The following is a 22,376-nucleotide window of genomic DNA, read 5'->3' on the forward strand; positions in this document are numbered from 1 at the left end:
CCAGCCCCTGGTAAGGCTGCCTGGTTTTCCCGGTCTCATTGACCGAAGGGGAAGCATAGATCATGCATAGGGACTCTGGATTCTACTGGGTGAGGGTCAAGTGTGATTCAGGGACATGAGGCCTTGATTCAGATATATACTACACCTCTACCCCGATATAACGCAACCCTATATAACACGAATTCGGATATAATGCGGTAAAGCAGTGCTCCGGCGGGCGGGGCTGCTCACTCCGGTGGATCAAAGCAAGTTTGATATAACGCGGTTTCACCTATAACACGGTAAGATTTTTTGGCTCCCGAGGACAGTGTTATATCGAGGTAGAGGTGTACTACTTAGGAATTGCCAAAGCAGATTAGATTAGTGGTCCATCGAGCCCAGTATCCTATGATAATGGCCAGTATCTGAGGCTTCAGAAAAAGGAGCAAGAAACTTCATACTGGGGAATTAGGGCCAGATTTTCAAAAAATCTCTAGGCCAAATTTCCAAGCCCTCAGCACCTCTTACTAGTATTTATTCCTGTACTATGGTAGTGCCCAGGAGCCTCAGTCATGGACCAGACCCCTTTGTGCCATACAAACACAGAACAACCCCACAATCAGCCACAATCCAGGACAGATCACTCTTGTGATTTTAGCATGAATCTCACAACATTTGCTGTTTTTCTTCAAGCTTCAGGTCCAGGTGATTACAAACTTGAAACCATGACCCGTAAAGACTCATAACCCAGAAGGCAAATAGAGGAAAAAACAAAAAATATATGGAGATATAGCTATCTCATAGATCTAGAAGGGACCCTGAAAGATCATTGAGTCCAGCCCCCTGCCTTCACTAGCAGGACCAAGTACTGATTTTGCCCCAGATCCCTAAGTGGCCCCCTCAAGGATTGAACGTACAACCCTGGGTTTAGCAGGCCAATGCTCAAACCACTGAGCTATTTCTCCCCCGGAAGCAAAACAACCCAACCGCCCCCCCCCCCCCAAGAATTATTGTAGTGTAACATCTCATGATTTTTAAATCAGTCTCATGATTTGCTGGGTCCTGACTTATCATATTTGAACATTTGGGGCTGGCCATGCTGTATTATTGTTTATTTAGATTTAAAATAAAAGCCAATGCTTTAGCCACCTTAACACATCCTTGATCGTACAATAAAACACCATCAGCATTAAAGTTATAATTTCAACAAGAACTCAGACACCAACACCAACGCCTCTTCTTAGTTGTGGGAACCATATCCTGAGCCCTTTCTATAAATCCTAGCATACACATCTAACTGTATATAGTACACATTGTGTGTGTGTGTGTGTGGGTTGCACAGTGCCTAGCACAATGGTGTCCTGTGCTGCTGCAATACAAATGAAAGGAATAATATATCCTGTAGGTGGCTTGGAAAAATTTCACCCAGGATGTTTAAGATTTCCCTCCTTTTAGTCTTTATGAGATTATAGAGTAACAAATGGAAGGACATTTGCAGTGTGACTGACCCCAACTGTAAAACTTTACCATGAATTAATCAGGCCTTGCAAAATCCTGAGAATAGCTTAAAAAAGCATGAGATTTTTATCAAAAACGATTGATTTGGGGTTCTTTTTCTTTACCTTCCAGTTGCTGAGCCTTTAGGGTCACACCAGGGGTCGTGTTTTCGAGCTTTTCTCGGCATTATGAGGGCTAGAAACTTACTCTTCTTTTTCATGTAATTCTATGACTTCAGGCGTTGGGTCTTTTAAAAAAGCATCAAATAGTGTGAGACGTGATAAAATTGTGAGAATTGGCAAAAGTGGGGTTCTTTAAGAAAAAATATCTGGTTCTATTTTTCAACTAACTGCCTATGTCCCTATAACACTAACCCACCCCCCCACCCCCCTGTGTGTTCCTATAACACACACACATACAATTCTGTGTCCTTAAAACAAACACACACACACACACACACCTGTATGTGCATATAATCCCCATGTCCTTATTACACACACACAACCCTGTGTCCTTATAAAACACATACGCCTGTGTGTCCCTATAACACCCACACCCGTGTCCCTACAACACACACACAACACCTGTGTCCTTATAACATACCCATCCACCTGTTTGTCCTTATAACACTCCCCACTTGTGTCCTTTTAACACACACAAACACACACATGTCAATTGATGCTGCTGTAGCAGTGACCAAGGCATCCACATGCTTCTGCCCCTCGGAACTACATCTCCCAGCATCCCCCGTGGCTCTCATGAGCCTGCTGGGAGCTGTAGTGCGAGGGTGGAAGGGCTGCAGCTGAGTGCCAAAGGGGCTTGGAAGGCGGAAGGACTACAGCTCCCAGCGGCTATTGCGAGGGCACATGGGAAGCTGGCCGCCCGGGGGGAGAACCCTGAGCTTGGAGGAGGCAGGTGAGGGGCGGGCGAGTGGGGTGGCGGCGCTGGGACCCGGGGCCCGTAGGATGAGGCAGGAGGGAAGAGATGGATGCTGCCCCAAGGGGGGGAGTGGAGAAAGGGAGGTGGGGGAAAGAGAATGCAGCCCTCCCTTTGCCTGCCTCCTCCCCCTCTCCCACGGGGGGTGGGGGGAGTGAAGATAGGAGGGGTGCTAGGAGGGGGAGAGAAAAAGGAGGAAGCGGAGGGGAAAGGAGGAGTGAAGGTGGGGAAGAGGAGGAGGAGGAAGTGGAGGGGGAGCTGGGAGGGGGAATGAAGAAGGGGTGCTGGGAGGGGGAGCAAAGAAGGAGGAAGTGGAGGGGAGAGCTGGGGAGGGAGGCGGGAGCTGGGTGGGGGAATGGAGAAGGGAGGGAGTTTGTTCTCTTCCCCCCCGTCAGTGCGGGGTGAAGCACCCTCTCTGGCACCCTGGGAGCTGCCCCTCCCCCAGTGTGATGCCCTGGGTTAGTTTGTGGCTTGGTCCAGGCGCCCTGGTTTGACTCACCCTGCCCCTCTCCCGCAAGTCATCCCTGTCTGCATCATTCTGTTTGTCGTGGCGCGAACCCAGCCATGCTTGGCTCTATCACCAGCATAGAAATCTGGGGGCAGCAAATGGGCAAGAGACCAACGCGCAAAGTGACCCGGAGAGATTCAAGTTGCAGATAGTAGGGGGCAAATTCAGCCTTGAGCCCTGCCCCTGTGGCGAGGGCAGACACACCTCAGACACAAAGGAATGGGGGTTTCATGAGCCCCGACAGCCACACTGCTCCCTCAAGATGAGTTTCTCTTCCTTTTGACTGCTTGGCCCTGCCCTAGTAGTTTTATATACGTAACCAAGTCTCGATCGCTGCACGCACAGCGCGGGATCAGAACCAGGAAGCCTCTCCAAGAGTCTTGGGGAGAGATCCCCAGCATGGAAAAATTTGAGAACTGCCGTATTAGCCCCCCTACTCTGCTCAAGCCCAATTCAGTGGGGCCCAGCCAGTGGTACCATCTCTCAGATTGTCCCTGTGGACACATTGCTAAGTTGACAAGGCCCTGGGCTATTTCCAGGCAGCGAAAAGTCAAGATTGTGCAGGGGTTTGAGTGGGGGATTCAGCGCCAGACAACCTGGCTTTCACTGGTTGTGTCTCTGGCTGGCTGTGTGACCTTCGGCAAGATGGTTAGGCCAATGTTCTTGAAATTGGCCGCTGATTTTGGGTGCCCAGATTGTGACACCTTGGGCCTGCTTTTTGAGAAGAGTGGGGAGCCCACAGCTCCTGTGGATTTCAGCTGAGCTGTTGGCTGCTTAGCCCCTCATGGTGTAAAATTGGGCACCTGATATCAAGGGCCTCTGTTTGAAATGTTGGCCATCTGTGAAAGGGAAACATCAGACTGCACCAGAGCTGGGCCAATAGTTAAAGAGTTTGACGGGTGAGTATTTTCACAGATAGAAAGTGCCGCATTTGGTTCTCTGTGATGGGACATGATTTGCATGGATGAAAGTGTTCATGAGTCCCAAATGTTTCCCCAATTTTAGCTCTGCTACAGATGGCCTTTACAAGATCTTTCCATCTGTGCTCCCTTTGTATCACACCAGTGCGCTCTATCCAAATGTGGCTGGCTGGGATTCATCAGTGCAGTGTCTAGATTGGCCAGAGCTGGCGCTGTAGAGCAACTAGGGGTGCTCCCCCTGCAGCGCTTGGGACAGGGAGTAAGAGGTTGGGGCTGGGTATTGAATTAGAATCTCTAGTGTGTTGCCGGAGGGACTATCAGAGAATTAAGGGTGGATTTGAACCCAGGGCTGGAAAGGGATCCAAGGGAGCCCTGCTGCACATCCAGGCAGCTCCCACTCCTCTCCATCCCAGCAGCGAGAGTGCAGACACATCCCAAACCAGGTTCCCTCTCAGACTTAGGCCTGCCGATCCAGCTGCCATTACAGGGGTCCCCATGACAGGCCCTCAAACGTTCTGAGCTTTGGTGTCGGCCTTGCTCCAGGATGGGGACACAGAGAATGTAGGCCCTGGGGGCTCTGTGCATGCTCCCTGGCCCCCTCCCTGCCCCCATTTTATTGGTGAAGACCTGGCGTGGTGAGCAGAGCATCCCATTCCACCTACAGAGGGGGCTGTAGGACGATGTCAAGGACTCCTCCCTGCTTGCCCCTGTGCCTAGGAAATCATCTTTTCATCTCTGCTCCCCAGCCCCCTGACAGAGGGGAGCTTCATCTCCATAGCCCATTAGCAGGGGGTCAAGGACCCAAGGAAGGAGCCCGTTAGTGCTCCTTGTGCCGATGGGTTTTGCGATGTGGCTTCCTGTCCCCCAAGGAACTGAACCAGCACCTGCCATGTCACTCCCCACTGAGCGGCACTCCCATGGTTGTGTCACTGTGGGCCCTGCCTGGGTTTGAACCGGTGACCTGGAGATGAAAGGTTCAGGGACCCATTCCCAGGGCACTCTGTGGGTTTGAGTGGTGCCCCTGTCAGATGGTTAAGGCTGGCCCATCAAGTAATCTGATCTGCTGGTAGCCACCCCTCTGGGCCTGTTTTGCAACCTAGGCCAGGTCAGAGGAGCTGCATTGCAGCCGATGTCAACAGCCCTTAGGCCTTGGACAAACTAGTTTTGCAAAGACTAAGCAGGGCAGAGGCCAGCTGCCTCTGGGGTTGGGGCCTTTGGCAGCTAGGTCAACAGTTCAGATCAGTCCTGTTGAGACGAAGAGCTGTTAGCATTGAATGACGGTGAGTTTGGTAGGTCTCAACGTTATTTGTATTACAGTAGCATGTGGACTACCCAACTGTCTTCCCCATTGTGCTGGAGGCTGCACGGATCCATGGTGAGATGTCACTGCCCCAAAGAGCTCCTAGCCTATGGGCACAGAGAGAGGAAGGGACTGGACCTAAGTTGGGGGCACAGCTGGGAATAGAACCCAGGTGTCCTGGATCCCAGGGCAGTGCCCTGCTTTGGCCATGCTGCCTCAGCCCAGTTTCACTAGACAGAGGTACAAGGCATAAAACCCACCATGAAACTTGTTCCCAGTTGGGCAGTCCCAGCAGAGTGGCCTTGGCTGGGATGTGGGAGGGGATCGTGCACTTGTTGCTTTGGCCCGGGTGTCCGGGGGAAGCAGATTCCAGGGGTTATTTGCTGACACCCAGTTTTGCACTCTGTAACATGAGCATCCAAACCAGGAGTGCTTTGCCAGCTCAACCAGTCGGGGAAGCCAAACCACACCATGTGATTTGGCTGACCAGTCGTAGTCAAACCAGTCCAGCTAGAATATTGAGCGATGGGCTTGCAGGGAACCAGGCAGCACTAAGGAAAATCCAGTTATTTGGAGGAAGCGTTGATCGGCTGGCAGCTGTAGGGAATGAGGCGGAGTTATTCACTGCAACCTATTTGCTCAGCTGCAATTTGAGGATGGGATGGGGGGGAAAGGGGGACTGGCCCAGCTGTACCTGGTTTGTGACTATCTGGACAACTTCAGTCTCCTGCTGTGTCCATCGGGCCCCTAAATTCACTTAGCTGGAGAAGTGAGCCTGAAGTCTAGTGCTGAAAGCAAGGGACTGGGAGTCAGGATTCCTGGGTTCTATCCCTGGCTGTGGCAGGGGAGTGAGGTCTAGTGGGTGGTCGGGTGGGCTGGGAGTCAGGTAAAGATCCAGTTAATGGATCTTCCACCATGATGTAGCTCAGGTGTGAGCCAGCTCCTGGAAACCACCGATTTAGGAGACATGACCTGAGCTTTCTGCAGTATGGCTACTCTTCTGATTGATTTATTGCCGTAGCATCTAGGAGCCCCAGTCATGGGTCAGGACCCCCCACACTAGGCTGTGCAAACAGAACAATAAGATGATCTCTGCCCCAAGGAGCTGCCCATCTGAGTAGTAGGCAAGAGACACCAGGTGCAGACGGACGGGGGATCCCACAGAAGGAAATAGCGAGACTCTCATGTGCTCATCCTGCATGCAAGACTCAGTGGGTGAGATTGGCCGGTGCTACAGAGGAGGGTAGAGTTTTGGGTCAGAAGGGTTCATTAGAGCCTCTATGTCACAGGCCATTCAATTTCACCAGTTATCTCTGTATTGAGCCCAATGGCATTAGGTAGTCAAAACCATTTTTGTCCTCAGGAGATGTATGGCCATGAAAGCGCGGGGCGCTTGGCCAAGCTGCAACTTTCGCTGCCCTGTGGCAGTGTCCACACGGGGCGTTCCTGTGCGGCAAGCTGGGGCGCTGGAGATTCACACCCTGGCTTGCCGTGCAGTAACTCGCCATGTAGACAGACCCTTGTGCGCCACAGGCAGAGAACAGGGGAGACCGAAATACCACTGATGCCAGAGACCCCTGCAGTGGTAGGGAGCTGATTAGGTGGGATATGCCCAGATGATTCCAACAGGCGAACCACGCTCCATGCTGCAAAGCAAGGCGGAACCCCCCAAGGTCCCAACCAATCTGAGCTGGGGGTGGGAGTGGGAATTCCTTCCTGACACCCCATCAATAATGGTCCCTTCTGGCCTTCAAATCTATGACCCAAATGGGTGGGAGCTTCCTCCACCGCTGGACAGCAGAAATAATGTCCCGTACCCAAACCACGTGACTTAGCTGACCAATGGTAACAAAGCCAGCCCACCTGGACTATTGTAGGACAGGGGCTTGCAGGGAACTGGGAGGGATTAAGGAAAATCTAGTCTTTGGAGGAAGCTGGGAATGGCTGTCTCAAGAGAAGAGTCTCCAAAGCCCCTCCATACTGCTACCTGGAATCTAGACCATCCCCGTCCCCTGCTGGTGAAATGGTTTGTGACTGATGCTCTGTGGGGAACCTGTTCAGCTAACCTTGTGTCCCGTCCCCTTCCTGTGTTAATTGAAGGCAACCCCCTTTTCCAGCAGGTGGGATGTTGCTAATGAATCATCTGGGAGCATGGAGTTCCTAGGCGGTTTCCATCTGGGGCAGATGGCTTTATACCTTGCGCAGTTGGCAAGGGGATTACATTTTGGTGCAAGCAGAGCATTTGATGATGGGACCAGGGCCGCCCAGACGATTCAGGGGGCCTGGAGCAAAGCGGGGGAGCTGCGGCGCTGGTAATCACCCGGCGGCGGTCCGGGTCTTCGGTGGCATTTCGGTGGCGGGGGCCCTTCAGTCGCTCTGCGTCTTCGGCAGCACTGAAGGGCCCCTTGCCGCTGAAATCCCGCCGAAGACCTGGACCGCCGCCGGGCCAGGGCTTGCGGGGCCCCTGTGGGGCCCGGGGCAAATTGCCCCACTTGCCCCCCCCCCGGGGTGGCCCTGTATGGGACAACCCCTTCCCCTCTGCATTGAGGGTTTGAGGTTCCCTGGATTAGGAGGAGGTCGGGTGGCAGGATACCCCCATAAGGGCAGAAGCAATTCTTTGCTCTGTTTTTTGAACTCATGATAATTGATATTACCCAGGCTGAAATCAGGGCCCTGCGGTGCTGGGTGCTGGACAGACACAGAGCGAGACAGTTCCTGCCCCAAAGACCTCACAGTCTAAATAGACCGGAGGAGTGAGGAGAAACTGAGGCACAGCTCAAGGAGGGGACTTTACCACAGTCACACAGCAGGTCAGTAGCAGAGCCGGGAACAGAACCCAGCTGTCCTAAGACCCAGGCCAGTGCAGCCACTGTACCATATTGGCGCTCAATCACTTACTAATAATAGCAACAGATTCTGTGCGCTTGTAGGACAGCACGTTTTCATCCCTTGACCTCAAAGTGTGTTTCAAAGGAAGGTCCATGGTCGTTATCCCCATTTTACTGGTGGGGAAACCGAGGCGCAGATTGAGGAAGTGACTTACCCACAATCACACAGAGAATCAGTGATGGGGTCAGAATAGTGCCCAGTCTCCTGCTCTTACTGCTAGACACCACCTCCCCTCTGTGAGCTGGGTATAGAATCTAGAAGCCCTGACACTCAGCCCCCCTGCTTTAACCACTAGACACCACTGCCGTCACAGAGCTAGGGATAGAACCGAGGAGTTCTGCTGGCACTTCTGGATCACACACGTCTCCCTTTTCCAGAGAATTGTTTCTCCTCCCAGTGGACAACGCAAACGTTTTGAACAGGAGAGTCGCGAATGTCCCATTCGCAAACACCCTGCTCTATGGAACAGACCATCATCTGGGGCTAAAATCAGGGACACTTTTGGCCTTCCTGGCTATCTTGCCACGTGCCCGGTGCGTGGCCAGATGCTGGTGAGGAACATGTACTAGGTGCTGTCTAGGCTGGGGTTTGGCTCCCACTCCGGCAACCAGCATAGCTGCACCAGTGCACATAGGCTACAGTGCAGTTTGCTCTGGGAGAGCTCACGCCTGCTTGGGAGTCAGCTGCATCAGGCCTAGTGCCTTCGCCTGCCTGCCCCAAGACTGGAGCGGTCTAAGCCCTAGTCAGCTGAATTTGGCATTGTTCTAGATTGTCCCCAGTCTATAGGGGATCCCAGTCTAGCAGGCCAAGGTCTAACAAGATCCAACGGTTGAAGTTGAAGCTGGATGCATTCAGACTGGAACTAAGGGGCACGTTTTTACCAGTGAGGGTAATTAACCATCAAAACGATGTACCAAGAAGCGGGGTGGGTTCTCCATCCCTTGTCAATTTCTAAATCAAGGTCGGACGTTCTAAAAGATCTGCTCTAGTTCTAACAGGAATGATTGTGGGGAAGTTCAGTGGCCTCTGTTATGCAGGGGTCAGACTAGAGGATCACAGTGGCCCTTCTGGCCTTGGAATCTATGAAAAAGATTCCTGAATCAGAGCGTAAACCCTGACTAACTCTTGTTTGCAGAGTGCTTAGAAATCCTCAAGTGGAAAGGGGTGGAAAACAACCTGCTGTTGTGGGGGTGTTGCGTCAGTCTCTTCGGAAGCATCACCTGTTGGCCCTGCTTCAGGTAGGATGGAGGACCAGATGGGATCTCCTGGCACACCGCATCCAGTCCCTGCTGTCTCAGCAACCCCATCAGATACGCCCATTCAGAAATTTAGCAAGCTCCTTCTTCACACTAGTTAGGTCCTTTGCCCCCCCACTGTCCTAAGGAGACTGTTCCTGAACTGCCCTCCTTTGATGGTTAGTTCTCTGGCCTGTACTAGACAGGATGTCAAATGGTCACAGTGGTCCCTTCTGGCCTTACAATCTCTGAATCTGGAAACAGCCTTCTCATTTCCAGCCTCGGTCACCAGTTTATCCCCATTTGTTCTTGTGATCTGAGAGGTCTGATATGCCATTTTTCCACCCGCTGTGCTGATACCCTATGCTTCCCGGCGCTGGGCAGCAAGGTAGGATGCAGAGAGGTGGTGTAGTAAAGGGTGGTGTTTTTGTAGTGATGGGTCCCATCCCCAGGCGTGGGGATGGAGGTGGGGTGACAAAAGGCAATCACAGGGGTTGAAAATGTCGTTACAATCTAAGCAAAGAAAATCTCCTTCCCCCATTTCCTGACCGTTCAAGATCAAGTGTTCTCTGTCCCTGGCTCGAAACGCACACAAAGCATCAGTTATACAGGCCTAGCATTGTTTGCATTGATCCATTTTTTACTCTGAAAGTAAACGTGCCCAGTTTTGATTCAACGAAGGGGTTGCCGCACTGCAAAGGTTGAGAAACGCTGGCCTAGTGGCTGGGGCAGTGGAGTAGGGCTCAGCAGACATAGATTCATAGATTCTGGGACTGGAAGGGACCTCGAGAGGTCATCGAGTCCAGTCCCCTGCCCGCATGGCAGGACCAAATACTGTCTAGACCATCCCTGATAGACATTTATCTAACCTACTCTTAAATATCTCCAGAGATGGAGATTCCACAACCTCCCTAGGCAATTTATTCCAGTGTTTGACCACCCTGACAGTTAGGAACTTTTTCCTAATGTCCAACCTAGACCTCCCTTGCTGCAGTTTAAGCCCATTGCTTCTTGTTCTATCCTTAGAGGCTAAGGTGAACAAGTTTTCTCCCTCCTCCTTATGACACCCTTTTAGATACCTGAAAACTGCTATCATGTCCCCTCTCAGTCTTCTCTTTTCCAAACTAAACAAACCCAATTCTTTCAGCCTTCCTTCATAGGTCATGTTCTCAAGACCTTTAATCATTCTTGTTGCTCTTCTCTGGACCCTCTCCAATTTCTCCACATCTTTCTTGACATGCGGTGCCCAGAACTGGACACAATACTCCAGCTGAGGCCTAACCAGAGCAGAGTAGAGCGGAAGAATGACTTCTCGTGTCTTGCTCACAACACACCTGTTAATACATCCCAGAATCATGTTTGCTTTTTTTGCAACAGCATCACACTGTTGACTCATATTTAGCTTGTGGTCCACTATAACCCCTAGATCCCTTTCTGCCGTACTCCTTCCTAGACAGTCTCTTCCCATTCTGTATGTGTGAAACTGATTTTTTCTTCCTAAGTGGAGCACTTTGCATTTGTCTTTGTTAAACTTCATCCTGTTTAACTCAGACCTGCGTGCTCCAGGGTTGCCAGGCATCTGGTTTTTGAAAAGGGACCCTGGTGGCTCCAGTCAGCACAGCTGGCCGGGCCGCTAAAAGTCTGGTTGGCTGCAGCGGCCGGCTCTGTGCGGCTCCCAGAAGTGGCCGGCATGTCCCTCCAGCTCCTAGGCTGGGAACCACGGCCAATGGGAGCTGCAGGATAGGCGCCTGTGAACAGGGGCCGCGCATGGGGCCCCGTGGCCACCTCTGTGTCTAGGAGCTAGAGCAGTAGTTCTCAAACTTTTGTACTGGTGACCCCTTTCACATAGCAAGCCACTGAGTGCGACCTCCCCTATAAATTAAAAACACTTTTTTATATATTTAACCCATTATAAATGCTGGATGCAAAGCAAGGTTTGGGTTGGAGGCTGACAGCTTGCGACTCCACCCCCCCCCCCCCCGAAATAACCTCACAACCCCCTGAGGGGTCCTGACCCCCAGTTTGAGAACCGCTGAGCTAGAGGGACATGTCGCACACAGCCTGGTGAAAATGAGTGAATGAGCAAGGGTGGGGGAGAGCGAGCGATGGAGGGTGGGGAAGGGGCCTCAGAGAAGGGGCGGGGCCTCAGAGAAGGGGCAGGGCAAGGGTGTTTGGTTTTCTGCAATCAGAAAGTTGGCAACCCTAAGCTTGGCCTGCTGGGTGATTGTAGGCAATTCACTTCCCCTGTCTGTGCCTCAGTTTCTCCTGCTGTCCCTTGTCTATTTAAACTGAAAACTCTCTGGTTGGGGACTTTTTGTTCTCTGTTCGGACAGCTTCTAGCACATTCGTCCATGACGGGCTCCTAGGTGCTACTGTAATACACCTAATAAATAATGTACCGCGCCTAGCACAGTGTGGTCCTGGCCTAGATGCTACCATAATGCACCTAAATATATTGCACAGTACCTAACATAATGGTGTCCTGGCTCATAACTGGGGTTCCGAGATGCTACCGTAATACACCTAATAAATATTGTACAGTGCCTAGAGCACAGGGGTCCTGGCCCGTAACTGGGGCTCTCAGGCGCTGCTGTAATACACATAATTAATAATAATAATAATGGGGTCCTGATCTTGGTTGTGTGCTACCGTAATTGAATGATAATGCTCGTTGCAAGCGCCTTACGGTTGGGCTCTTGGAAGGTTAATTTTCTCCTCCCTCACGTGCAGAAGTGCGAATCTGGGTTTTGTAGGTTGTGTGTGTGTGTGTGTGTTTAATCACAGCACAAAGCGTTTATAGATTATTTACAGTAATGGTTTGTATCTGAGCGAATGCTTTACTAATTACAGTCATAAAAAAGGCTATAAAAAGCACATTCCCCGTGGAGGGATCTATGTGGAGGTCTTTCTTGGTTCACTTGTAACCAGGGCTACGACGAAATCACTCATCTGAGTTACAGCACAGAAAGAATTCTGGTACAAAATAGGCTGTCTGGGGATGTGGGATTGGGATATGAGGCCTTTCTCCTCTAGGGGGGCACTGGCTCCAATCTGGCCCCAGAGTGGGGGGACTGGCTGGTTCAGAGGAGATAGGCTCCATATTCCATTACCCCAGTTCCTCTAGGGGGCACTAGTTCCAATCTGGCCCCAGGCTGGTGGTGGGGGATGGCTTAGGGAAGATGGAATATGGGGCTTTTTTCCTCGGTGTGTGTGTGTGTGTGGCTGTGATCCAGATGCAGGGTGGGGGGATTGGCTAGCTCAAGGGGGTGGGTAATGGGATATGGGGCCTTTTCTGTTAGGAGTACTGGCTCCTATCTGCCTCAGGGTCAAGGGACTGGTTGGTTTAGGAGAGATCAGGGAATGGGATATGGAGCCTTTCACCTCTAAGGGGGCCCCAGTTCCAATCCAGGTCATTGGCATCAGATGCTCGAGGGTGCTGGGTACAGGGTATGGAGCCTTCCATGTCTAGAGCCCAGGTCAGGGCCCGGCTGGCTCAAGGGAACGGTGCTGCCTTTCACCTTGAGGCTGTAGGTTTGAATCGGGTTCCCAGTCAGGAGGACTCGGTGGCTTGGGTTGGAGTCATTGACTCCAAGGGCGCCAGCTCCCTTCGGCCTGGGTCAGCGGGGATGACCCATTCACGGCGGCCTCAGTCAGGCGAGTTTGCTCGGTCACGCGCTGCCTTGGAGTGGGACCAAGCTGTGCGTGTGCCCAGAGCCACCACGACAGCTGGTCCTCTGTTGGCAACCCCAGCAGTGGCACCACGGAGACCCAGCTCCCCTCTCCGCCCTGGCAGCAGACGCTCGGAGCTGCACGTGCCCTGTGGATAAGCAGGGGGTGGGGAAGGGAATCTGTTCCCTCACAAGAGATCTTGAAAATGGCCCCCAAACATCACACGTCTCCCTCACCTCTCCTGCCAGGTGGTTCTTACTGGCTAGTGTCTGTTTGGCAGGAGATGGCAGCATGATGGAGCAGCCGGATGCTCCCCTCGGTGCCACCCCTGTGGGTCCAACCTTCGTCCAGGGGGACGTCCTGGCCACCCGGTTCCTGCAGGCCGAGCTGGAGCAGAACGTGCGTCTCAGGGAGCTCTCCTTCCTCGACCCCATCTGCTACGTCTACAACCCTCTGGAGTATGCCTGGGAGCCCCACGAGGACTACGTGAGGAGATACTGCCGTTCCCCCAAAGAGGTGCTTTTCCTCGGCATGAACCCTGGCCCCTTCGGGATGGCACAGACTGGGGTAAGGCAGCCCGTCCCACGGGGGGCACCTGGGCAAGGGGGGTGAACGGGGGAGGTGGGGATTGGAGCAGCGACTGTGGGCAACGTCTCGGCCCCATTGGGCATTTGGCCGTTGATTTCAGTGGGCCCAGGATCTCGCCCCGGGTTGTTATGGGCCCTAGAGCCCTTTAAGGCTTTAGGTAAGACCAGTCTCCCCACATTTGAACTGGAATCTTGGGGGCCGGGGCAGAATTGGGACATGTCTTAAGTTGTACGGTGAGTGCATTGGAAGTGCCTGCGAGACGTTCCTGTACCTACTGACCACAGCCAGTGTGTGGTGATTGCGGGGGGGCGGGGGATGAGACCTTGCACGTTTGCACCAATGGGCCTGATCTCCAGTGGGTATCAATCAGCCATAGCTCCATGGAAATCAATGGGGCCAGACCCCAGCGAGTGTCAATCGGTCGTAGCTCCATGGAGTCAAATAACATTAGTATGGGCATTATAGCAGAGCATAGAAGCCCCACCCAAGATCTGGTTGTGCGCCCGGTGCTGCACGTACACATAATAGGAGGCCATCCCTGCTCCATGGAACTCGCGATCTACATAGCGGGGGGGAGGATAGCTCAGTGGTTTGAGCATTGGCCTGCTAAACCCAGGGTTGTGAGTTCAATCCTTGAGGGGGCCACTTAGGGATCTGGGGCAAAATCAGTACTTGGTCCTGCTAGTGAAGGCAGGGGGCTGGACTCGATGACCTTTCGGGGTCCCTTCCAGTTCTATGAGATAGGTATATCTCCATATATTATTATATTATATATAAAGAGGAGGAGGGGAAACTGAGGCATGGAGGGGGACTTGCCCATGGGCACATGGCAGAGCTGGGAATAGAACCCAGGTGTCCTGGTCCAGTGCCCTACCCTTTGGACCATGACACATTTTGATGATGTACCCCCCAGGATAGCCCAGAGCAGCAGCCCGGGAGCGTGCTCTGTTCAGTGGCTGCAGCTGGAAGCCGCGAGCCGGTTGATTGATACAATGCAGCTGGTTAATATTAATGGCATTAATTGGGGGAGTAATTAGGCGCCTGCGCTGCAGCAGGATCTCCAGCCGTTAATGCTCCTCTGCCCAAAGAGCTGCAGCTCCCTCAAGTGCTGCTCGCGTAGCAGGCTCTAACATCCTGGTTCCCTGTGCCCAGGGGGGACCAGGGTTCCCTGCCGCCGCCTCTAACCTTTGACTGGACGGGGGCCATGTAGATCCACGCCCGCTTTGATGCCATGCCAGGAAGCGGAGGCCACGGTTCAGAGCAAAGCGGAAAGCTGCTGTCGGAGTCCAGGGCTTGCGACGATATTGCAAAGCGCTAGCGCATGCGCACACGTGTGTGTGATTGCTGCCCTCTCCTGGATGGAACTAGAATGGCTCAGCTGTGTGTCATAGGCTCTGTACTACTAATGGAGAGTCTCCTTTTGCTCAATGAGAAGACGGAGGGTCCGGTGGTTCAGACCCTACCCTCGCACTTGGGAGACTGTGGTTCAAGCTCCTGCTTAGCCGCAGCCTTCATGTGAGACTTTGGGGGAGTCTCCTATCTGCTCGGTGCCTCAGTTTCCCCCATCTGTACCATAGGGATGATAGCCCTGCCTCACAAGGGGGTCTTGGGGTGCTCAGATACAGTGGTAATGGTACTATGTAAGTACTCTGGATAGATTGAGTTTCCTGCCTGGCTGTGATTTGTTACTGTGGTTTAGTCTTGCAGTTTGTTTAGTTTGTGAATGCAGCCGCCTCTGGGGTGGGACACAGCAGCTGTTTACACTTCACCCAGCACTGAAATTACTATTATTAACATTATTTTATTATTTATTAGTATCGTGGTAGCATCTAGGACACCAATTTTCAAACTTTTTGAGTGGAGCCCCACCTTTGAATTAAAATTTTTGGTTGTGACCCCTCCCCCCTGGGGGTTTCAGGGTGGCGGAAGGTGCCTGCAATGGTCTCTGGGGGCAGAGCCAGCACTGGGCGCGGAGGCGTTGACACTGAGCCATAGGCTGGGTGGCCCGCTGAAGTGAGTCAGGGGTTGGAGGTATCGCTCCCTCCCTGAGCCCCCCCGGCACCCCAAAACGTTCCTCAACACCTTCCTAAGGGGGTGCACCCCCAGTTTGAAAACCTCGGACCTAGGAGCCCCAGTCATGGATCAGCACCCCATTGTACTAGGCGCTGTACAAACACAGAACAACAAGTCTGTCTCTGGTCCAAAGAGCTCCCAATCTAAATGCAGCCACCTCTGGGGTGGGATGCAGCAGCTGTTTAACGGCAGCACTTTAGGAAAGGAAGTGAAGAAGGACCCTCTGTCCATACAAAGCTGCAGGGAGGGATTTTAAGATAACAAGAATAATGGAGTTTGACCAGGAAAACCACATCACAGGAGGATCATGGGTAACGCCTTAGCCCTGCTGTCACCCAGGTGTCTGTCCAGCCAGCTCCTTCCCAGTCCCAGCTCTAGGGCCTGATCCTGCCTGTACCACACTCAGAATCTCAGTGGGCATTTGAATAGAGGGCTGGCCAGTTTATCCAAGTGACTGGCAGAGGGGGGAGGCTGCCCTGTGACTGCTTCCTCCCCACTCACCCATAGTTGAATCCATTTGCAGAGGGCCAGAAAGTGGGAGAGCAGCACGTCTCGATCGCTGGATGATGTGAGGGGACGGGAGAGCAAGACGGAGACCCAAGCCCCTTCTCCCCTACCAGTGCCTGACAGCTGCTCCATCACTGATCCCCTCTAACAGCCCCTGGTCCTGGGGTCAGAGGTCAAAGGATCAGCTAAACAAATCATTCAATAATGCGCTTTAATTTATATTGGGGGATTGGTGGGAGTGTATGTGTGTCTCCCACCAAGCTGTATTTGTCCAGCTGCTAATTGGCAGATCTGGCGAGCAGGGGTGAGGGGAGGCATTATCTTGACATTAGACCCAGGGGCGATCGATAGACGTGGGGGGGGGGGATGTGTGTTTTGTGGGGGCCAGGGGCTGCAGAGGGTGAGATTGGCTTCTCCTGAAATACGATTACAGATCAGGGCAGCGCAGGGCCAGGACTGTGAGGGGGAGGGGTGGGACCCCCCGGTATTTTGTATCAATTCAACTCTTTTGTGCGGGGAGCTAATAACACAGAAGCCGGCTTCGTTCGGCCGCCATGGTGTCCTAGCCCATGGTTCCTTTCTGGGGGCCAGCAGGGTTGGGAGTCTGTGGGTGGGGGCAGCAGATCTGTAGCCATTGGGGTGAGTATTGGGGGCTGTGGGTTAGGATCCTTCCACCCCCTTGTGACGCCGCTGTCTCAGTCGCTCTCAACCCTCGTTCCCAGCTTTCACAAACCCCTTCTGCCTCAAGAAACCACATCTGGGCATCTTCCCCCGACTCCCTCTTCCTCCCTTCCGATCCCCTGCCATGCTAACCCCTCCCCGGTGTGCCTTCCCTGTCCGGCTCTCAGGGGCAACCTCCTTTTAACAAGGCGTCTGTGTGTGCTTCGGGGCTGAGGAAGCATGGTATAGTGGTTAGGGCACCAGCCTAGGATGCAGGAGACGTGGGGTCAAATCCTTCTTTTGCTACAGACGTCCCTGTGTGAGCTTGGGCAAGTCCCTTAGCCTCACTGCTTCAGTTGCCCAGATGCGGATAATAGCCCTACCAGGGGCTGTGTGGGTAAATACATCTGAAATTGTGAGGTGCTCAGAGGCTGTGGGGATGGGGGCTGTAAAAGTGCCTGAGATAGATAGCAACTCTCATGCTCCAGGGAGCAGGCTGGTTGTAGGGGTCAGGAAGGTTTTTCCTACCATGCCAGGACCAGATCTGCAGCTCCCAGTGTGATGCTCCTACCCAGATCCTCCAAAGAACTCAGCTCCTGACATGCCGCGAGCTTGAAGATCTGGCACTTGGTAGCTCTGGGCCTCCCCCGGGGGCCGACTCAGAGCTCAGATCCCATACTCTCCGCCCCAGTCTCCTCCTTCCCCTCCCCCCACCCAACATAGATGCTTCCGGCCTTTGTGCTCCTTCTCTGCCCCTTTTCCAAATAACCTCCATCCCATGGGGGGCGGGGGTCTCAGTCAGGGAGCAGAGCCACCATGCCCCTTGCGGGTGACCAGATGGCTGTGGGCTGAGTGCAGCCTCTGACCTCCAGGGTGCAGGTCTGACCTGGTGGCCAGTGTGAAATGAACTGAGGGCCGAGGTGGCTGCACCACCTAATGCACCATGCTAGTGGGCGCTGACTGGCCGCCTCCTTGCCCATCTCAGCAGAGGCAAAGGTTAGACTGGGCTTTAGTTGCCCTCCGGCCACAGGTGGACGGAAGCTGCAGCCCACGAATGGTGAGTCCATGTGCGTAGCTTGCCCACTGCTCTCTGATCTGTGCACTCCAGCCCCCAGAGCTAGCTGTCTGGCGGCCACTAAATTCTCATTAAGGAGAAAATAACCAGGACCCTCTACGGAGACCTGCATCGGCAGAGACCAGCGAGTGCCTTGTATGGGGAAATCACAGCCTTGTGTCTCCTCTCTCACCCTCCACCCCACGCCGCTCTGCTAACAAAGCCCAGTCTCTCTTCTCTGCAGCTGGGTCCGCACTGACCCCCCTCCCTCACGGCCTGGCGTGTCACCCCTCAATTCGGGCGGGGGAAGCTCCATGGCTCCAATATGGTAACAGTTCCCCCCGTTTCCCCTCTGGTCTCTGCCTGCAAATCTCTCTCCTCCCAGCACTCCTCTCCAGCCAGCTGCAGCCGCTGCAGGCTCTTTCCTGCCCCGTTGGTCTGGTGCTGCAGGGAGCTGGGTGCTCAGTCCCAACAGTCCCAAGGCAGCTTCTCCCCGCCAGGTCCCATCCAGCAGAGAGCATGTGGGTTCCTTTTGGGCGAGTGTATTGCTGTGGGGGATATGATACAGGTGGGGGGGGCGGGCGGGGCGGTGGGTGGCATCTCTGCTGAGGCTGCTGGTAAGGGGTCCCAGTGGTGGAATGCTCTGCATCCCATTGGCACTCCCCAGGGGCCGGCACAGCCCCTCCACGCCCCACATCATTAGCCTTTCAGCTGCAAAGGGTCCAGGTTGTTTCTGGCCCCAGATGACGTGTTTGCTTGCAGCTGCCTGGGAGTCTCAGCTTAGGAGCTCTTGAGGACTGGCACAGAGGGAGGCAGGGGGCTGCAGGTGAGGATTGAGGGGCGTCGGCAGAACTGGGAGGGAGGCCAAGGCTGGAATAGCATGAGGCTGCGGGTCGGGATTGAGGAGCACCAGCAGTGTGTGTGTGTGGGAGCCCAGAGTTGGGGTAGCAGGGGGCTGCAGGTGGGGATGGAGGGGCACCATCAGAGTGTGTGTGTGGGTGTGTGGGGGGGGGGGAGAGAGACCAGATCTGGGGTAGCAGGGGGCTGCAGGTTGGGTTTGAGAGGCGCTGGTAGAGCGGGGTGTGTGTGTGTGTGTGTGTGTGTCTGTGTGTGAGCCCAGAGCTGGGGTAGCAGGGGGCTGTGGGTCGGGATTGAGGGGCGCTGGCAGAGCGGGGTGTGTGTGTGTGTGTGTGTGTCTGTGTGTGAGCCCAGGGCTGGGGTAGTAGGGGGCTGAGGGTCGGGATTGAGGGGCATCGGTAGAGCTGTGTGTGACTCTCACTCTCTCCTTTTCTGTCTCCCACACGAGTGGCCCCATCTGGCCTGTCAGCAAACAGCCTGCATTACTATTTTGGGGGGTGGCCCTGGGGGAGGGAGCCCCTGGTGTGTGTGTGTGTGGGGGGGGAGGCGGGGGATGGCAGTGGGCTACCAGGAGATTGGGGTTCAGTGGGGAGAGATAAGTGGGATTGACTCCTGTTACCTCCTTATTGGGAGTGGGGTCATTATACCAAGTGTCCCTTCCCCAGTCCTGCTCTGGGGGGCTCTCTGGCAAGGGGGGCACCCAGTCAGTCCCAGGCATTGGCCTGTCTCTGTGTTAGGGTGGGGAAGGGTGAAGCAACGTCTCCCTCCTGCCCCTTCTGCAGTTGCATCAATTATCTGTGGCTGTGGTACGGCGGGATCCTAATCCCAGCCTGTTAGAGATGGGGCCACTTCCTCCCAGGGAGTGTTTCCTTCCTCTGCTGGGGGAGGAGGGACAGAGAAGAGCCCTGACTGCTCGCTCAGGCCTGGCAGGGATGGCTCTGGGGATGGAGCCATGCAGATCTTCAAACAGGGCTGTTTGCTGGGGCAGAAGGTTGCGGGAGGGGGCTTGGTTGTCTCTGCTTTTTCTGTCCAGGTGGGTAAAGGGGGGAGGAGAGAGAGGGGTCTGGGAGTCAGGACTCCTGTGTTCAGTTCCCAGCTCTCAGAGGGGACTGGGGTCCAGTGGTTAGAGCAGGGGTGGGGGATGGGAGCCAGGACTCCTGAGCTCCATTCCCAGGACTAGAATAAAATAAGGGTGGTTGTTATTCGTTTGTATAGCAGCAGTGGCCAGAGGCCCGGATCCAGAATAGGAACCCAACCATCCCAGCATGCTGGCCACTGCACAGACTGAGAGATAGCCCTGCCCCAAAGAGCTTGCACTCTGAATAGACAAAGGGTGGGAGGGGAAACTGAGGCACAGAGTGTATTGCCCTAGGTCATCCAGCAGGCCAACGGCAGAGCCAGGACCAGCACCCAACTCTCTTAACATGATGCTTTATCCACTAGGCCACACTGCCTCCCATGGTGTCTACCTCCTTTGGCTTCCCTGGGGCTCTTGGCTTTAGTCTATCAATGGCGGTGGCTCCGGCTCCATGGCTCCCCCGATGGAGGAAGCAGGATCTTGCTGGTCAGGCTCCTCTCTGACCCTGCTCTTGTTCCCCCACAGGTGCCCTTTGGGGAGGTGCGTCACGTCCGGGAGTGGCTGCAGATCCGCGGGCAGGTGTCTAAGCCGGCCCAGGAGCACCCCAAGAGACCTGTCCTGGGGCTGGAGTGCCCCCAGACGGAGGTGAGCGGTGCCCGCTTCTGGGGCCTCTTCCGCTCGCTGTGCCCTGGCCCTGAGGCCTTCTTCCGCCGCTGCTTCGTCCACAACCACTGCCCGCTGCTCTTCATGAGCCAGAGCGGCAAGAACCTGACGCCGGCCGATCTGCCGGCCGCCCAGCGCGAGCGCCTGCTGCAGGTCTGCGACGACGGGTTGGCCCAGGCCGTGCGCCTGCTCAGTGTTGCCATGGTGATCGGCGTGGGCCGCTTTGCCGAGCAGCGGGCCCGCAAGGCCCTGGCCTCGGCCGGCCTCCAGGTCCGGGTGGAAGGCCTGATGCACCCCTCGCCCCGCAACCCCCAGGCCAACAGGGGCTGGGAGGCCATTGCCAAGGCCAGGCTGGAGGAGCTGCATGTCCTGCCCCTGTTGACGGGCTGAGCCTGGTGCAGGGAGGGCACCCACTGCTGGAGACACTCGCTGGGTCTCATTCATGGCCGATGCTCCTGGCCACCTAGGACATACATTTCTATTGCCGTAGCCGCTGACTAGCGGATAACAGGAGCCCCATCCTGAAGGCTGGGGCTTCCTGCACCAACACTACCTCCCCATACCCCCACCTGGAGTCTTGTTACCCACCATCTACATCCCCCATAGGGAGCTGCAGAGGAGCGGCTTTGGATCCTGCTCTCAACTGGTGTCTGGAGACAGGGACTGCAGCTTTCAGATCCTCATGAGCTGGGGGTTTGGTTCAGGCCTGTCTTCAGTTCTGCCACCTGCTGTGGCTGGGACCAGTCCTGGCTGGAAGGGCAAGTCAGATCCTTCCACCCCCGGCTTGTTAGAAACCAGTTTGGTTCCCATGCTGCTCGGCCCCCTTCACACTGAGTTGAGCTGGTGTTTGACATCAGGAGGCAGGTTGGAGTGCTGACCAATTTACACCAGCCCAGATCCACCCCCTGGTGTCCTGTTGTGACGGGATCCCTGGGTACGACCTGGAACTGTGGGATCGCTGTGCCCCCTTAACCATGTTTTGCCAACCCCCCCAGGGGCTGTTATCATTCAGCACCAGCATGCAGGGACACACCCAGCTAAGTTGCATGAATGGTCTCCAAGCCACTCCTGAACTATGCACATCTCCCAAGCCCCCAGCCTTGCACCCCAGAAAGATACCATCTTGCACTCCTCAAGACCTATTCTTGAACCGTGCAAGCTCATTAGTTTGTCCCTTCGTCAAAGGATAGGGGACATGCGCCAGCCTTTGTAATCTGAGCAGATTCCCCAAGCACTTTAGACAAACTCATTGCTAAGGATAAAACATTAAAATAAAATCTATCTTCCTAAACTTAAGTGATTATCAGTGTTAGGCACAGATGTCAAAGTTGGTTACATAAGAAATAGAATTTAGACTGCAAGTCTATTCTTAACTTGAACAGACAAAGAAAGATTTACATCAAACAGCTTTTCTCACCCCTCTGGATGTTGCAGGTAGGTTACAGTTCTTAATACACAGGCTGGATTGCTCTCTCAGCCTGGGACCAGTCTCCTCAGTTCAAAGCCTTTGTCTTCCCAGCATTCTTGTTGCCTTCAGCGTAGGTGGCGGAGGAGAGAGGACAAGTGATGATGTCACTGTCCCTTTTTTTTATACTTTCTTCCAGGTGCTAGAAAGATCCTTGCTGTGACATGGGGGTTAGGCAGATCCCGTTGCCTATGTGGCCTCTCTGAGGAGTCTCAGAGAGTGAATTCTTCTTGATGGGCCATCAGCACGTCTGGCTGGTCCTGATGTAAATCTGTCTTGTCAGTTGTTCCTTTGTTGCCACTGAAAGGCCGGCTGTGGGCGTTTCCCACTTACCACGTATCTCAGTTGTGATGGTGCACCCCATAATGCTTTATGGAAATATGTATATGAGACATAACTGGAATATGTTTTATGCTACATATGCCATGTAACGTATTTCTGCAAAGATCATTGGGGGAGGGATAGCTCAGTGGTTTGCGCATTGGCCTGCTAAACCC

At 54.1% G+C, this 22,376-nt stretch overlaps 1 protein-coding gene across 3 annotated transcripts; it reads left to right on the forward strand.

Annotated features, from left to right (window-relative positions):
- Positions 1 to 2,342: 2,342 nt before the first annotated feature.
- SMUG1 (single-strand-selective monofunctional uracil-DNA glycosylase 1) lies at positions 2,343 to 21,682 on the forward strand. 3 transcript variants are annotated; one of them, XM_024206912.3, is made up of 4 exons: positions 2,364 to 2,391; positions 7,799 to 7,950; positions 13,214 to 13,500; positions 20,277 to 21,682. In XM_024206912.3, exons 3-4 carry the CDS (start codon positions 13,225 to 13,227, stop codon positions 20,802 to 20,804), a joined length of 804 nt encoding a protein of 267 aa, XP_024062680.2. In that variant the 5' UTR covers positions 2,364 to 2,391; positions 7,799 to 7,950; positions 13,214 to 13,224; the 3' UTR covers positions 20,805 to 21,682. The 3 variants fall into 3 exon arrangements, with proteins under 3 accessions (XP_024062679.2, XP_024062681.2, XP_024062680.2); XM_024206911.3 differs by lacking the exon at positions 7,799 to 7,950 and having other exon boundaries at positions 2,343 to 2,391; XM_024206913.3 differs by lacking the exon at positions 7,799 to 7,950 and having other exon boundaries at positions 2,357 to 2,387.
- Positions 21,683 to 22,376: the final 694 nt, after the last annotated feature.

This window comes from Terrapene carolina, unplaced genomic scaffold (genome assembly GCF_002925995.2).
Source record: "Terrapene carolina triunguis isolate 2854851 unplaced genomic scaffold, T_m_triunguis-2.0 Scaffold836, whole genome shotgun sequence".
Classification (NCBI taxonomy): Eukaryota; Metazoa; Chordata; order Testudines; family Emydidae; genus Terrapene; species Terrapene triunguis.

What these genes read in the sequence shown, in the direction of transcription:
- SMUG1 (XM_024206911.3), top strand. Translation starts at nt 2,343, where the DNA reads ATGGGAAGCTGGCCGCCCGGGGGGAGAACCCTGAGCTTGGAGGAGGCA. An exon ending in CCTGAGCTTGGAGGAGGCAG is followed by an intron (nt 2,392 to 13,213) that starts GTGAGGGGCGGG and finishes TCTGTTTGGCAG; the next exon opens with GAGATGGCAGCATGATGGAG. An exon ending in TCGGGATGGCACAGACTGGG is followed by an intron (nt 13,501 to 20,276) that starts GTAAGGCAGCCC and finishes GTTCCCCCACAG; the next exon opens with GTGCCCTTTGGGGAGGTGCG.